This window comes from Aplysia californica, unplaced genomic scaffold (assembly GCF_000002075.1).
Source record: "Aplysia californica isolate F4 #8 unplaced genomic scaffold, AplCal3.0 scaffold00231, whole genome shotgun sequence".
Classification (NCBI taxonomy): domain Eukaryota; kingdom Metazoa; phylum Mollusca; class Gastropoda; order Aplysiida; family Aplysiidae; genus Aplysia; species Aplysia californica.
In genome coordinates, this window is record NW_004797501.1 from 568,102 (window position 1) to 586,542 (window position 18,441).

The 18,441-nt window shown below is 40.9% G+C and overlaps 1 protein-coding gene across 1 annotated transcript; it reads right to left on the reverse strand.

Annotated features, from left to right (window-relative positions):
* Positions 1-4,289: 4,289 nt before the first annotated feature.
* Positions 4,290-17,718, reverse strand: LOC101860742 (mannan endo-1,4-beta-mannosidase; the record flags this gene model as incomplete). The annotated part of the gene is given in 7 exon segments (XM_013083419.1): positions 4,290-4,660; positions 6,067-6,138; positions 10,586-10,739; positions 11,077-11,168; positions 13,460-13,570; positions 15,942-16,041; positions 17,595-17,718. Coding segments are annotated over 7 exon segments (878 nt in total), but the record flags the coding sequence as incomplete, so codon positions are not given.
* Positions 17,719-18,441: the final 723 nt, after the last annotated feature.

Consider the following 18,441-nt stretch of genomic DNA (forward strand, 5'->3'; position numbering starts at 1 on the left):
GATCTTAGGCGGAGGCTGACTTGTTTGACAGGGTAATCAAAGTGAGACACGGAACCATATTATATAGATGAGATCATACGCCAATAGGTTTCCTATATTAGGTACATAATAAATAAAATATAATATTCTTACTCGAGGAGACATCACTGAGCGTGAATGGAAACAATTAATCGTGAATTCATTGTTTATTCAACCGCCAAAATTATCGGGAAAATATCTCATTAAATTTGTTTCCACTTTGGGCAAACGTAAGCATTACTATATGTATTGTGCGAATTATTGTCTCAAGATTTTTAAATATTAAATATAACTAAAGATGTGAATACATATGCAAAAAGCCAAGAGATGACGTACTAACAATGTTTTGAAATACATGACCAATCATCAATTTGATTTAAAAATTGCCGGTTTTTTGTCTAGCCTTTCGCCGTTGCGCTTTTCCCTTTCGTCAACCCGCAGCCACTTCCTGAATCGTCAGCCACATACCAACCTTTGACACGGGTCAAACTTCCATCTATTTATAGGTAGTTACCGGAACATGTATAGGTGAAGTGATGTGCCGTGATAGTCGCGATATATTATTTATTGAGATTGTTTTGGTCTCTCTTTACTCATCACCACGAGAATTTCCTGAAGTTTTTCCCTGGACTCTGACTTTACTAAAATCTCGAATCTAGAACTAGATCTAGAGTTGTAATCTAGTGGCAGGTTGCAGATTTCTGTTACCCAGTACATTCAAGAGATTAAATATATTGGACTAGACTCTAGACTCTAGTAGAAGACTCTTCTACTCCTACTTCTAAACCTTCGAGATTACAAAGGCCAAGCCTAGGCTTGTAAGGATTCGTTTTGTTAAAAGTGTTGTTTAACACAAAGTCTAAGAAGTTAGCAAACCTAACACATTTTTTTCTAACGAAATGAAGCTTAAATTGACGTTTATATTGTCAATAAGAGATCAAGTTTAATCACTTAATCATTTAAGTAAGGAAGTGGCTATCCTCACCCGGGGTGAGAATAAAAACCCTACGATTGACCTCTCACCCCGGGTGAGACTTGCCAGCGTTGGCTATTCTCGCCCAGTGTGAAACAAAACCTGTTTTTCCTAATTCCGAAATACTTTCTATCGGTGTGGATGATCAAATTGACAAAAGCAAAGAAAAAAATGACGTTATAGCACAAAAGTAAGCTAATTTGATCGTCTACAAAGATGCTATGGCTCTTTCATTTTTCAAATCGAGCCGAACTACGCGGGTCGCCATTTTATTTTGCCCAGAAGTTCTCGCAAGATCTACTCGTCCCCCTTCTCTCTCTCTCTCTCTCTCTCTCTCTCTCTCTCTCTCTCTCTCTCTCTCTCAGCAATTTATTAAATCTGCAACCTGCAACTAGATTACAACTAGATCTAGATTCGAGATTTTAGTAAAGGCAGAGTCCAGGGAAAAACATCAATTAAATTCGTGTGGTGCAGATGAGTAAAGAGAGACCAAAACAATCTCTCTATTGCGACTATCATTGCACATCACTTCGCCTTATACATGTTCCGGTAGATTTTACTACCTATAAAAAATGAAAGTTTGATCCGTGTCAAAGGTTGGGAGGTGGCTGACGATTCGGGAGGTGGCTGCAGGTTGACGAAAGGGAAAAGTGCTTCGCCGTTATAGGAGCCTGTGTCAGAATTTGGTCATGATCTGATTATTGGACGGGAAAAAAGAAACCCAAAACAAGCACTCACTCACAGCAGCAATGAGATTATTGGGAGTTAGGCAAGTTTAGAACTACTTTTAATCTCCTTGCTTTTACATTATCAGTATCAGTGCCCGTGACTGCTCACGATAGTGGCCAGAACGGGGTGAACAGGGTTTATGTGGCAATGAAACAGTTTTGAGTGTAGTGCACTCATTCCCTTCACCTCTTTGGGGTAGACTCTGCCTGTCGAATTGTAACCTATATACTCAGTGCCTGTTGCTGCTTATGAGAATGGCTTCATGGGGTCAACAGGGTATTTATGTGGCAATGAAGCAGTTTTGAATGTTATGCACAGTGTTCACTATTCACTGGTCATTATGAATGCCTATTTACATTTAATTTATGCACGAGGTTTACGTCTACGGGTGAATTTAACTGCCACGATGTTCCAAAATTAAGAAGGGAAGCAGTGATTATTTCATTATACAATAGCCTATTGTTTGTCAATGAATGTATTTATTGTCTTTTTGAGGGTTCAAGTAGGTTGCTTGAGTTTTTAGATGCCCCCTTATTTAATTTCTCATTTTGCTGATTTGTTCATTTGACACCGCTTTTGTATTTCTGTGTTGGACAGTCACTGATCCTTTTGTTTACACTCCAAGTAAGAAAAGAGCTTTAACCCATATTTTAGGCTAGATCTCAATGCCTGTCCATCCCCCGTTTTGGGTGTTGCTTTAAGGGACTTGATAGCAGGGTTTTTTTAACACTCGCTTAATGTTTATGTAAGATCTGACTCACACGGAAAAGTTGCTAGTGTCTGGCATCTTTGATGATCTCCTCATGCTGAAAGGCTGAAATGTATATTCAACTCTTTTCTCACATTTTCTTTACTCGATTTTGGAAGTCGCGATCGATTGGAAAAAAAATGTGTCGCCCTCTACAAGACGTAGTGATCAATCGCTTTGTAGGTTTCTTTGTTTTTCAAACTGTTGAGAAAGTAGACCATTGCTCCTGTTTTTTTCTGGCCACTGCAGCCATTAGAAAGAAAAATCAAATGGGGAAGGGGAGGGAGGGGGGATGGGGTCTTTCTTTGTTTTGTGAAGTTGTTCTAGAGTCAACTGTAAACATGAACACACATCCGACGGCCCTCTGGAACACTCAGCTCAGCTTCTTGTTAAATACGCAAGACTGCATCATTATTGAAGCAGCCTTGAAAACTAAAGTCGTATGTGGTGTCGGTGGTCTATAGTGGTTAGGCTCTCAGAGTCCCAACCGTAAGGCCGTGGGTTCGAATCCGTCAGGGCCCGACGTTGTGTCCTTGAGAAAGGCACTTTACACGAATGTTCCTTTTTTCACCCAGGAGGGAATGGGTACCCTACAATAGACAGTGAAAGATCTTGTAAATCTGAGGGCTTAATCAACTGCTTGCACTGTATGCTTCCCGGGAGGCTGAGAATGTTTCTCGCTAGCCTATGGTGTGCTGGGGAAATATAGTGTAAAACGCATAGAGCTTGCTGTCGAGCGAGAATACACGCTATACTAAATGCTATTTATTACTATAATTTTTTTTCTTCTCAAAGTCGAAAATCGTACATTTCTGGGGAGGAATCTTCTTTTGCTGTTACTGTAAAATCAGAGAATTTGTGTATGGCGTGCCTGCCTTCATTTATTGATGCATTCGGTTTTGATATTTCAGTTCAGTAACTTTATCAGGAGCATTCACTTTTGCTGATTCCATTTCTTTTAGAAGTAGATTTCACAAGGTGCGTGTATCGGAACGTGGCTGTCCCCCCAAAAAAGATCAAATTCTTTGTTGAAGATTTCACTATACAAAGAGTAATAATTTTCCTTTTTCTATCCGTATTCCCTCATTCGCTTACTTATGTCTTTTTTCTGATTAAAATTCAGGCAAACAAAGGCGAAACACTCTCCCACATTACCAAACTTCTGTCTTTCTTTTGATTCAAATTTAGGCAAGTAAAGGAGTCACATTCTCCAATCGTTTGAATATTAAAGAAGATAGTTTGATCTCTTATTGTTCTTTTTCTTGAAGTAGTGAGATTCCTGTTATGAAATTGATTGGTATATTTTATACATTGGTATATTTTGGTATATATATTCCTTTATGTTGTTCTTTGTACTTTCATTTATTGTAGACTGACTGACATGTTTTACCCTTTGGCTAAAAGGAGGTGTGAAAGACTGACGCAATTGAAGCTGCACTGTATAAACGATTAGACCTTCCCAGGGGCTGGAGGGGAGGGGGTAGATGGGGGAGAAGATTGGGGGAGGGAAGGGGAGGAAAAGGGAGATGAAGGAGGAGGACGGGGGGAGAGGAAGGGATAGAGGTAGAAGGGTGGATGAAGGAGGAGAAGAATAGAGGGGAGGAGTGGAAAGAGGAGAGGTAGAAGATGGGGGAGGGGATGAAGAGGAGAGGAGGGAGAGAGGAAGGGAGGAGCTGGTGGAGTAGGAGTTAGGGGAGGGATGCGAGAGGAGGGGAGAGACAAGGAAGGAGGGGGAGAGGAAGTATGGAGGACAGGGGTCAGGAGAGTGTTCGGGTCTTAACAAAGCTAATAACTAGAATGCAGCATGACACTGAAACATGAATGCATTATCATTTTTATTTTTATTCATTATTCATAATAATATTTATGTAAACATAAGTGACATCAAACAACTGCAACTTGGAACTCTGCATGTCTTGCTCAGTTCTAAGTAAAGTAGCCCCGGATCAGAAGATTGAGCGTCTGGCTCAGAGGCTGATGGGGATTTTTCCATTGCTTGTTTTGTCTTTGATGGCTGCAATGCCCTTTCTCTGGTTGTCACCTCTCTGGACTAGATGCCAGGACCAGGCACCAGCGTAACCATTGTTGTAGACGTACTTGAACATCTCGATGATGTCCATACCGCCGCCATCTTGCTCCCAGAATTCTCCTACAACGATTGGTTTGTGCAGGCCGTAGTCGCTAGCCTTGTGCTGAGGAAAGCGACAATACGAGTTTGACAACAACAATGACGATTTGTTATACATCTTGCAGGGAGATATTTGTCTTGGTCGTTTACAAAGGAAGAGATGTTGCAAAGCCCATATGCACTCAAACATGCACACAACATTTAAAGGACATGAATGAATGTATTACGTCCTGAAACACCTCCGCTCCGAAAACAATCTCTCTCTGTCTCTCTCTCTCTCTCTCTCTATCTCTCTCTCTCTCTCTCTCTCTCTCTCTCTCTCTCTTACACACACACACACACACACACACACACACATACACTTACACGCACGCATACACACACGCACGCACACACACACGCACACACACACAAACTCTCTCTCTCTCTATCTGTCTGTCTGTCTGGTTCTTTCTTACTCACTCTCTCTCTCTCTCTCTCTCTCTCTCTCTCTGTCTCTCTCCCTCCCTCTTTCTATCTATCTCTCCGTCTCTCTATCTCTCCCTCACATACACACACACACGCACACACACACACACACACACACACACACATACACGCACGCATACTCACACACACACTCTCTCTCTCTCTCTCTCTCTCTCTCTCTCTCTCTCTCTCTCTCTCTCTCTCTCTCTCTCTGTTTTATTAGTAGTACTGCTCCGGAACATTATAGGTTAATTTGATCAGCTCAGACCTTGTTTGTAGGTTTATATAATTACAATGTCATGTAATTAGCAGCTGATTACGAGCAGGAGAATTTTGCAAGAGAGTTAGGGTCAGTTTTGAGGCTTGTTTGTGTTTTTCGTTTGCTTCATAAAATATCTTTTATCATTTTACACCTCAAAGTAAACTGTTTTGCGTCTTATGACTGTATGCTGTATTTGACTTCAGTCAGTACTGAGTTAGTTTGAACTTTGAACTGATTTTTGCGTGTCTTAACACGTGGTTTACATTTTACAGAAAAATTAGAGAAAATAATTTTAGTTTCTATTAATTCATCGAAAATCAAAGAAGGTTCAATGTCGCAAATGCCAGGAGAAGGACAAAATAGGTTCGGAGACGCAAACCTTAAGAAAATTATATGTGCGAACTTAGCGGTATGCTTCGCCTGACACAACAGTCGCTTTAACAGAACACCTTTCGCCTTAAGGAAGAAATACAAATAACGCTCTCTCCTTTTCACGGTGCCTGACTCAGTAACATAAATATGTTACTAAAATAAAACACTAGAAGAATCCAAAAACAAGAAAAGAGTATAAACAGTAACTGAGATCACAAGTCTTCGTATATCGCATTTTAAAAAAGGAAGTTGGAGAAATGAGACCTTTCAGGCCAGCGAATCATTTATCAAATACTGCTAGAGTCTAGTGATAAACCCAGACAAAGACAAAACTAAACTAAACTAACAGAGTATTCTGAATACTATACCGTAAAGGGAGCGACCTCATCCCACTTTCCTTGCCATGAGTAGGAATGGAACTGGTAGAAGTCGAAAACGCCCTGAAAGAAAATGGCACAAAATGTCAAGGCTGTCACTTCTAGGCGCTTTCATGCCTTAAAGTAAAGCTGCAAATTATATCATTATTACAACTAGTGAGCTTGTTTCCTTCGCAATTGCGACTATTGTCCGAAAGGTAAGTTAAAAAGTTGCACCACTGAACATATGTCTCAATATGATTTCATATCAAACACGATGACCCTCATAAAGGGACGGTTAAAGGTAGAATTATGTAGAGTTCGTTAAGCGTTTTTTAGAATCCCACAAACATTTTCAACGAGGTCGATGCTTTCTATGGCGAAAATAAATAGATATCTACGTTAAAAGCAGGTTTATAATGATTGATACGATTGATTCGAGGCAGGACGGATGAATCTTTGGGGCGAGCCAAGTGCAAGGCAAGCGAGTACTTCAAAGTTAGGGGTCAACATTCAACGAGTTGATGGACCTATAATTTGTGAGAACAAATGTTTGGATATTTGAGAGATTTCACATATGACTCTTGAACTGCCGAAATTAGTCATTCATACCTTCAGGAGGTTGGCGATGAGCAGCCAGAGTATCGAGAAATGTCGGTTATACCTAACGCACCAAGCCAATCGAATTCAGTGTAAGGGAACCTGGGCCAGGCAGATTTTTCTCCTTAGAGGGACAAAAGCTGACATTTTGGCACAGTGTGATCAAATCCTCAAATCAGACATGGTTGTTTTTGGTGGATTTGATCAAACTGTACCCAAATGTAATGACAGCTGTTGCCCCTCCAAGTTCCACTTTAGTACTATTAGTAGTAGCAGTAGCAGTAATGATGGCACTACTACTACTACTACTACTACTACTACTACTACTACTACTACTACTACTACTACTACTACTACTACTACTACTACTACTACTACTACTACTACTACTACTACTACTACTACTACTACTACTACTACTACTACTACTACTTCTACTACTACTACTAAAATGATAATAGGCCTAATCATCATCATCATCATCATCATCATCATCAGCATCATCATCATCATCATCATCATCATCATCATCATCATCATCATCATCATCATCGCAGAAGAAACAAACTCCGATTGAAGCGCCTACTGTATGACGATGTGAACTGCGAAGATGAACAGCAATCATACCCAGACTTCGTTATGAAAGAGCTGGAGCGTGCCATAACACAAATGAAGAGAAGAAGTACTCCAGGACCTGATGATATACCACCATCTTTCCTAAAAGAGCTTGGCCCACTCGCATTGAAAGAATTGCTCAGCATATGTAATCTGTCGCTTAACCAAGCAGCGTGCCCACAAGACTGGCGTAAGGCACTTATCATTCCTCTCTTGAAAGCTGGTAAGTCACCTAGTGATATGACATCCTTTCGACCCATTAGTTTGACATCCTGTGTCGTGAAAGTTATTGAAAGGATGCACGCTGAAAGAATCTACTACCTGTCAGAGAAGAATGAATGGATTGCAGATATTCAGGCAGGCTTTCACCAAGGTCATAGCTGCACGGACCAGATCATCACAATCTGTCAAGGAATTGAGGATGGTTTTCAACAAAAGCCAACATTCCATCGATCAGTCCTAGTCCTGCTGGACTACTCCAAGGCATATGATACAGTTTGGCGTGAAATACTATTACTGTCAATGGCTGACAAGGGAGTTCCGTTGCGTGCAATCAGTTGGATCCATGGTTTCCTGAGAAACAGACACACCCGCGTTCGCCTGAATGGATAAACAAGCAAGAGCCAGAATTTCATGCAAGGGCTTCCCCAAGGAGCTGTACTATCACCGCTGCTGTTTATGTTCTTTGTAAACAACCTGGCAGAATCCCTCCCAAACCCTGACTCACAACAACTAACCTCAGCCAAGCTGATCTACTCAATGTTCGCTGATGACTGCACAATACTGGCCAGTCACGCAAAGAGAGCAAAGGCAAATGAAGCGACACGGTTGATTGTGGATATGGTCGTGAAATGGAGCAATGAATGGAAGCTTACCTTGAATGCAACCAAGAGTGAAGTGTGCTTCTTCTCAACATGGGTGAAGGAGGCAACGTGGCAACCAATAATTCAGATCGAAGGAAAAAGATACAATTCAACCCCGCCCCACGTCTGCTGGGCGTCTACCTGGATAGACAGCTAACCTTCAACAAGCACATTGAGGAGGTGTCCAAAAGTGCAACCTCTAAAATGAAAGTTATCGGTGCTGTCAGCAACTCAAAATGGGGCTGGGGTAAGGAGTCGCTCAAGAAAATATATCAGATGTTTGTGAAAAGCAAGTTGGATTATGCTGCCCCAGCGTGGCAGCCTTGGCTGAGTGAGACTAGTGCAAAGACCCTGGACAGAATACAAAACAAAGCCCTCCGACTTGTATCAGGTCAGCTGAAAACAACACCAACAGAAGCCTTGCGCTATGAGACCAGAACTGAGCACTACACCACCTATACAAAAAGAACATGCCTCAAGTCTGTAGAGATGGCTAAGAGATTACCAGACAACCACCATAGAAAGAAAGCCCTTGATCAAGCAGTCAAGCCTAAAAACCGCAGGAAAAGTTGATTTCGGATGGGCACCGATCTAGCAGACCACCTCCCCCCTGAAGCAGAGTATCGATGGCCGATCAATCTGGTGAGAGCTTGTCCTTTGGAGACCCATGGCGAAATCGAAATTCGGACAGAACTGAGAGGAGTAAAAGGAAACGGTGATGGTCCTGTAAAGGAACGTGAAGCAGCTGAGGATGTGATCAAAGAGGTTGGTGCGGATGTGACAATTTTCACCGATGGATCGGCAGTCGCAGGATACCGCGAAGGTGGAGCAGCAGCAGTCGTGATAATAAATGATGAACAACCACGAAGAGAAATTATAAAAACTAAAAGTACATTCCTTACATTATCTTATGACGAGGAATGCCAGGCAATAATGTCTGCTGCACAATGGATTGCCGACAATTGCCACAGCAGGACCAATGTGCTGATCTTGACTGATAGTCAGTCCCTCTGCAAGGGGCTGCTGGGCAACAGCTCGGACATGAATTATTTGTGCCGCAAGTTCAGTGAAGCCAGAGCCACAATAAAAATTCAGTGGATTCCAAGCCATGTTGGAATAGAAGGGTATGAGGCAGCAGACCTAGCTGCTAATGAAGCCAGAGAGATCGAAGGAGACAGACAACCAACGACATGCAGAGGAGTCTTTCCAATAATCAAGAGAGAAATCAGAGACCCACCATGTAGAACTAAGTACCAGCACCTGGAAGATGTGTATTCTGGGTACTCCTATAAGCGGGAACAAAAATCTATCACATGTCGCTGGGACCAGGTTGAGCTAGCGAGACTGCGGTCGGACCATCATTGGAGTTTAAGATGGTATAAGAACTTTGTAAATGAAGAGCTCGGCCCATGTTGCCGAAGATGCGGCCATGAAAAGGAGGATATCAAACATATGTTTGAATGTCCAGGAACAATGGCAATTCGAATGGAGTTATTTGGACGAGTGGAGGTGCCGCTAAGCATATTGACAATGGAGCCAAAAAAGAGCCTCGCTCTCGCTCGAAGATTTCTTCGTGAAGTCCGTCGGGCCCATTAAGGAAACAAAAAAATCATCATCATCATCATCATCATCATCATCATCATCATCATCATCATCATCATCAACATCATCATCATCGTCATCATCATTGTATAAAGAAGGTATTAAAACAGTTAAGACCTTGTTGTGTTTCCAAAAACTATATATTATGTACAGTTCGACGTTTCGCCCTGAACGGGCTTCCTCAGGAACATTCACAAAAATAACTGGCAAGAATCTAGATATAGGCCCTACACAGGCTATAAAAACTAAAGTGCGTACATACATGTCTCAACACTTAAAGGAGCGGTGAGTACAAATCGCAAAGGCCAGAGAGAAGGGAACACTAAAGCCAGAAGTGGTAGAGAGAGAGAGGGAGAGAGAGAGAGAGGGGGGGGGACAGGTGCGTGGAAGTAAGGAATATAATAACATCATCATCATCATCATCATCATCATCATCATCATTATCATCATCATCATCATTCTATAGCACCCCCTCTTGTAAACTTTGGCTTTTTGTTGCTTTCTTGTACATTCACCCTAACACAAAATACAAGTAAAGGAACGTGCATACATTCACCATTTAGGTTTACCCTAGCACACAAGAAAACATAAACAGGATTTGTTACGTATGCAGTCAGAGAATATACATGTTGTTTGAAAAAAAGGTTATTTTCATATCATTAAAAGCATTGCGTATTTATTGCTAAATCTAAATGTTACTGGTCATTTATTATTTTAAATCCCCGAAAAAATATATTCTGTTTGCCCGTGGAAGGAGATGATGCTGACAGCTATGTAATCTGGGCAGAGAGTTTACGTTAACAGTAATACTGTAAAAATCTCTGGTGTGGGTTTACTAAAGCTAAACAAACCTTCTGTCTTCCACCAGCTTTTCTAAGACAAAAGTCTGAGTAATGGTTGTTCATATTGAAATGGTCTGTGTTAGACTTGGGGTTCCAAACTCCCATAGTGACCAATGCACCAGAGTCGGTGGTTTTGATGGCAGCAGCCTGCCAGTTGAAGAACCTGGGAAAGAATGAGGTGTAGGTGTATAAAAGGTGGAGATTGTTATTGAGTGTTGAAGTGAATAACCTGGATTAGGCTGAGGGGTTATAAAAAAACCAAGATGATATCATTAGCCAGAGGCTTCTCTGTGATATACACTTGGGGCCTTACAAAGCTATACCAGAGAGCATTGTTCCTGGAGAAAGCGCACAAAGACAAGTCTGCATTTCATTTCACTACAACTCTCGATTCGAGATAAAATCCAGATCTTGAATTCCGCTTAATATGAAGTCTGGTGACTAGTAAAAACAAGAGCAATTTACAGAATACAAATAATGATTTAAAAAATTCGTCCAACCTAAGCATGTCCTTGTACAAGTATTTCTTTTCTGCCCATCCGGCACCTGAATTCTTTAGAGCGGTTGTGTCGTAGCATGAGGATTCGTTGTGCTGAAAGAGATAAGTAAAATACGTTCTAACCAAAAATGTGACATCAAAGGCTAACAACAAAAACAAAACAAAAAACAAAACAAAACAACACCAAAAACAAACAGCTAAAAAACCACACAAAAAGACACAACGACAACAGCGACAACAACACCACCAACAACAACAACAACAAAACAGAGGGGCATAACAGATGAAGGCGTAATAGTTCTATGGAAATAATCAGGCAGTTGTAAACTTCATCACCTATGCAAATTGGACTTAAGTGAAGCACTGAACAATCTGAATCTAATTATCACAGTTAACACCAAACCCGAAAAAAGCAGTAATTTCCTACAGCCCAAATTAGCGAGAATGTTAGGACGTAAAAGGAGTACTTTCCAAGGTGCGAGCTAATTTCCGCTGGTTTGTCCCAAGCACACTATTACTATTACAGAACAGGCCTAATTTTTACTACAATATCAAAAACAAAAAAGCAAAAGCAAACAAAACAACAAAAAAACCTAAACAAAAGAAATATAAACCAGAGTATGAAAAAAACAAACTATCTTCTTCAGTTGTTTTTTTCTTCACGTCCATATGACCAGCGTCTGTGATGTAGCAGTAAGGCTCTTCGTCGTCGCACGCTGGAGACCAGACTTCGATTCTCGTGTGGAGAGTATGGTTTTTCGAGTATCTCGATTGTCCTGCTAGGATGTTGTATCCCTCTAAGCCCGGGTTTCCCTTGCCAGGCAGGGTCCTGACCCGCTTCCTAAAGGATCTAAATTATGACGAACCCCCCCCCCCCCCCCCCCGGGGCAGTGCCACTGACTGTAGTGTCTTTAGGCCATTCCCAAAGGGGGGGGGGGGGGCATTTCTCGTTCAAGCACAGTAGAATTGTAAATGGGCTGATTCATCATGTCACGCTCATAACTGTGCCTGATCTACAACAGGGAACTGCTGCATTTTCTTTCCTAATCCTAACTATTGTCATTTTCCCCTACTTCTTTTGTAGGTTTGTCACGCTATTTCCGGGGTGCCTTGATAGTCGAAGCAGACCTTGTGCTGTTGAAGCTAGGGAGGTGAGCAGAGTAAGTCTGATTCCCTGTAAAGCCTTCTCTGTTGACACCTACCCCTTGGCGCTCATATGACCTTATGCAGTTGCGAGCGCCGTACAACCCTGGGGGAAAGAACACATTCATTAACTTTAAGACAAATTCTTAGCAGACATGTGTGAGGCATCGTGGCGAATCCTGTGCTCGTCAAAATTATGAAATTGAAAAACTGGCAGTTTTCTGCCTGTTAGTCAATTTTTATCGGATTTTGTTGTTGTTGACCTTACCACCACTGTTGTCCAATTAAGGACACACTTCTGGACGGATTTTTACTAACAAACGTTGATTAAAGGCACCAAAAAGTGAGTTTTCAGTTTCCACGGACCCTTCAAGCTATGGAAAAAAAAAAACTTTGGCGGCTTTTTTCTCGCTTATTCTACCTTTGAAACCAGGCGAACCCATCTTCTTCAATCTCAAATACTTTGATTTCTATTCCAGCTAGTTAGATGGGCATTTTTTCACCCTTAGCAAGACAACTGAACAAGTCTAAAGATGATACCAATAACTCCACATGCCCAAAAATTGACGAACGCCTGATTCCACCGTGTCGTGACACACATGTATTGTTTCCCGTTTATTAACGCTCGTGTGTCTTCTCCTTCGTACAGGTAACTCACTGGTTGATTGTCTTTCGCACGCTTATATGCATTACCTACAAGCCAGTCGTCAATCAAGTGGGGGTGCTCCTCTTTGGCACAGTTGGTATCAAGCTAGACTACGGAGCGGATGGCCTTGGTTCGATTTCCAGAATGGGCGTTCTTGAACTTGGGTCGTTTTGTGGAGTTTCCAAGGTTCTCAATCCATCTGTCTTGGTCCTATCGCAGACGGACGATCAATTTGGAGATCCCACTTTTTAAATGACCTAATAATGTTGACAGGTGTTTATGGTGTAGTGCTTAGACGCACGAGTTCGATTCCCGAAGAGAGGGGGGGGGGAGGAAAGGAGGATTTTTATCAAGTATCTTGGTCTGTCTGACGGGATGCTGTATTTGTCTCTGTCCGAGTTGGCCCTGACAAGCAGGGGCGAGGCCCACTTCATAAATTATTATCTAAAAAGTTGCTATGGGGACGTAAACATAACTATTTTTTTTTCATTAGTCACATGAACCAGTTGTACACTTTCGAGACTATTTGTTTATGTCTAGTCTGGAAAGCTGCAAAACAAAAATGAAGACAAAGGCACGTCTCTCACTAACTCACCACGTCCGGAATCATCATGCCCTCTGGCTCGTTCATGAGGTCCCAGCCACCCAAAGCAGGATGGCCTTTGACATGGTTCACCATCGGCTTGAGAGCCTTGTCGAGGTACGACTGCGGATGGAAGTCAATGGCAGACAATCATAGGCAATTGTAGACAATATTAAGCTGGTGACTGTATCTGGGCTCATTAACTGATATTTTGTGATTTTCACACATATTATATAATGCAGTTTGTAATTTTATAGAGATACGATTTCTCTTTCAACTTATCGGAGTCATAAAATGCGGTTTTATTTTTCAGGATTAAAAACGGGCGGTATGTAATTGTTAAGTATGACCACATATTTCACCTATTCAGTTACGGTACCAGTATTTGTTAAATCATATCTGGAACCCTTGATCTTACTGTCACATTTTTAGAAATGAAACCAGTGACCTGACAAATTGCAATGAATATTGTATGAAATATTTTATGACCGACTTATCAGCCATCAATTTCACGCTGTTTTGCTGTTGTTGTTGCTGTTGTATTTTTTTCCAGGTCGATTATACATTGTACAGACAACATGCCATGAAGCTACGCACTGAAGCTTGGGGCACGTGTACACGACAGAACTTCTGACATGTTCTTCAATAAACGTAAGACGAACATGCTGTTGAGAGGTCTCAGAAGAGTGTGTGTACAAATCACACACTTAGTGTTTCGAAAATATCTGAAACTGAACCTCGAGGCAAAAAGTCGACCATCTCCTGGAGGCCAGACTGTTCTGTCACACCATCAGAAGAGCATCTCCTTTTCATTTCAGAATTGAGTTTTTCTTATGACACCCTAGGCCTGCCCTTAACGGTCAAGACAATTCTTTAAAAGACCGGGTTACAATTTCGAGTTTCAAAGACAAAGTGCCAGAGGAAGACTTTTATAAGTAGCTATCAACCAGGATCAAAACTTCATGGCGGGATTTTATAAAAGAGGAATGTACCATCTTAATAAAGAACCAGCGCTCGACAGACTTCCACGTGACACTCTGAGAGGGAGAGAGAGAGAGAGAGAGAGAGAGAGAGAGAGAGAGAGAGAGAGAGAGAGAGAGAGAGAGAGAGAGAGAGAGAGAAGGAGAGAGAGAGAGAGAGAGAGAGAGAGAGAGTGAGTGAGAGAGAGAGTGAGAGAGAGAGAGAGAGAGAGAGAGAGAGAGAGAGAGAGAGGGGGGGGGGGAGAGAAAGCTAATAATTCTGGTACTGGCACCTCTGTTTCGGAGGAATTCTCAAATCATCTCCTTAAAATTATGCGATTTAGTGATCCTGCTGCTCCTGGAAAAAGACATCATCTCAAATTGATGGATGCTGTTCCCGGGAATACCACTCGTGATGATCATCAAGCAGGGCTTCCTGCATCTGTCAGTCATGGAGGCGACCGGTACAACCGAATGATGAATGGCTTAGAACAGGAACTTCTCTCCTCAGACCTCGGACCAACAGAATCAATCAGACTCTGAGTAGGAGTCCGAGACTGGCAATAAAAAGCAGAGATATACCCGGAACCTCTTTAAAGACTTCGATAAATCAAATTCTACCGAACTTTTTGAACTATAGATTAGATCTCGTACGGTACTGGTAGGTCTAAATTGAACAACCCTATACATGTGCTGTATTGTTACTTTTCATCATGGGGATGCATTGGAGTTTTAATTCATTCACATTTGTTAAATAAACCATTACTTCACGTCTAATATACATCAGTTTGTTTGGGGTTTTTTTTAGTTTTGAAAGAAATGTAGCGAACTATTCTATCCTATTGAAAAACAATAAATAATATTTTAAAACTGAAACGCAATGGTCTACCCTTCTGTTAGTATGCCTTATTCACCCTGTTGTTAGAAAATCACCTTTATATTTAGTGACGATGCTTTAGTCAAGACACACCCCCCCCCCCCCACCCCTCTCTTTTCCCTCAAAGAAATTAGACAAATTTGCTCCCAAAAGGGTCTGATCAGCATTATTCAACCATCTCTCTAATTTAAAACCAAACACATTAACCTAAACTCCCGAGTTTTCATTATTTTGAATCCTAGAAGCTGAAAAAAGGTGCCATCCCGGTTTACTTCTCTGTCTAAATTGGTCTCACTGGGCATTACAGAAGCCACAATAATCAATTCAATCTTTCTTTCTTTCTTTCTTTTTTTTCTTTTCTTTTCTTTCTTTTTTTCTTTCTTTCTTTCTTTCTTTCTTTCTTTTGTTTTTCTTTCTTTCTTTCTTTCTTTCTTTCTTTCTTTCTTTCTTTCTTTAGTTTTTTTTCTTTTTTTCTTTCCTTCTCTCTTTCCTTCTCTCTTTCCTTTTTTCTCTCTTTCTTTCTTTCTTTCTCTCTTTCTTTCTTTCTTTCTTTCTTTCTTTCTTTCTTTCTTTCTTTCTTCTTCTTCTTCTTCTTCTTCTTCTTCTTCTTCTTCTTCTTCTTCTTCTTTATTGATTTGAGAATCTAGGTCACAGTTACCTGGAGTTTGTGCGGATCTTTGATGAGCCCGTTCAGTCTGTTGTGAGAGTCCTGGTTCACTGCTGCGTTCCACAGACACGGGAAGACGAGAATGTTGTACCTGAGAGTAAGGTCAGTTTAGACGACCCTTTAAATGTTTCCACCAACAATGATAATATTATATTATACAAACTGTTGTTTTTACCTAAGACAGGTTCAAAGATAGCGCCATGATGGAAGCAACGACTTCGTTATTGTTATAGAACAGAGGTTTTATGTTCAATTTTTTAAAGCATAATTTCCATTTTCCCTTTAAACAGGAGCGTATAATGAGAGAAAGCAAAAATCCTTTTAAAAATGCTCATCTTCTTCTTTTTTTCTGTAACAAATGCTTCACTGTCAAAATTACTTTCATTTATCTATAGCTTGTTCACGTTCATCAGCCTGAGGTTAAAAAGGCATAAAAGCAAATCATTCCGTTTAATTTTCTCGGGTTTTTGAATGCGGCTCTAAAAAAATTGGACAACCCAAAAAGCCTGTCAATGAAGACCAATGCAAACTAAAACACGTTTTCTTTGATGTTAGCCTAAAATGGATGAAACAGTGAAAGGGGATTTACAGATAAACCAAAACCTTTTAAAAAGTTGACCTACTTTCATTTACACCACACCTTAACCCACGTCTATGAAACATGGTCCACAGATAGGTGAGTATAATAATATGTACTTTTTGAGACTTAAGTGGTGACGTCTATAGTGCTGTCAAAAGTTCGTGGCGCAACTTATTGTGAAATATTTCCTAAACTGTCGAACATAGACTCTCCAGCTTTTGTACAATGCCTTGTTTCAACTTGTCTTAAAAGATCAATATTTTTCTAAACACATGCTAGCTGTATTCTAGTAATGTCTTAATAAATAGTAATTTAAAAAAACAGAGGGTGGTTCCTACAGATTTTAAAAGGTTTACAGCTGGGGTAATATCACTTTTAAAGGCAAGTCCGTCATTTTTTCGTAATCATGACATTATGCTTACTGAAAGCATTTTTTAGAACCTTAAGTGTATAAAATATGTGTTCACTATAAAAATTAAATGCTTGTAACAAGTTTTGTCACTAAAACATGTCATTGGTGAGCTGTGACGTAGGCCATAATATGCGTATGCAAAATGTGTGTGAGAAGCGGGAAGTGCTGTGAACAATCCCATTTTTTTGGCTGACGGAGATTTATAGTATTTTATATAAATTTATGAAGAAAAGTTATAAAACTAGTCTCAATTATTGTGAAAAAAATGATTAAGTTAAGACAAATTGATACAAACTGCTCCGCAAAGTACGGGTGACAATGATTCATCCGTTAAAGAGATATTTGAGTGTAATTTGCCCCACGAATTTTTGGTCGCACAATTGACGGTCTTTGCTTGAGACGAAGAGAATACGATCTTGTTGTCTTGTCTTCCCGGTCCAAACAGAAATTGATCATACCTTCTATGGTTGAATGATAGAATATGGACATCAACGTTTTATCAACTTTAAAATACATGAGCTTTCTCAGAAAAATTAGTCTTTGTTCACGTTTTTTTAAATTTAGGAATGATTAAGTATGGACACGCCAATTGAGTTTGTTGTATATTGGTGTTACAATAACCGAACCTTCAAGCCGGTTTACAACCACCTACTTCTTTGCCGTATCCAGCATGTCTTTCATATCGTCGAGCATGGTGCCCTGTTTGTCAGGACCAATGACGAAGCCTTGGTCATTGAAGGCAGGCGTGGTCTCACCCTGCATGTGAATCCAAAAACCTGAAGGGAGACAAAGGAATGCGAATAAGGCTTAACTAAACTCGTGTTTTTTTCCTGTGGATTCTTTTTACACCTCCATCGACAAAGTTCAAATGATTTAGGAGGCAGGCTTCGACTTTGCCTGCCAGAGCCAACCCGAGCTGAGAGGGATACGATATCCTGAGAGAAAGAATGAAATACTCGATAAAAATTATCTCAACACGAGAATCAAGCCGGAGTCTTCCGTGTGCGAAGGTGAATCGCGTATAACCTCAACGGCACAGACGCTTGTGCTAATGCTCTAAGGATAACAACTTTGCGCACACACATACATATTCACACACACACACACACAACAACAACAACAACCACCACCACCACCCCCACGACAACTTATCCACCTCAACCACCACCACCACCACCCCCACGACAACTTATCCACCTCAACCACTACCACCACCACCACCCCCAAGACAACCTATCCACCTCAACCACCACCACCACCACCATCACAAACGACAGCCACTGAGTACAATAACGCACGTCCTTTGTTAAACGGGTACTTTATCCGGTCAGCCCACACACTATAGACATTAGCTATTTAGATAGATAGATGGACAGACAGACAGACAGACAGACAGACAGACAGACAGACAGACAGACAGACAGATAGATAGATAGATAGATAGATAGATAAAATCTCTCTTTCTCTCTCTCTGTTATATATATAAATTATTATCTATA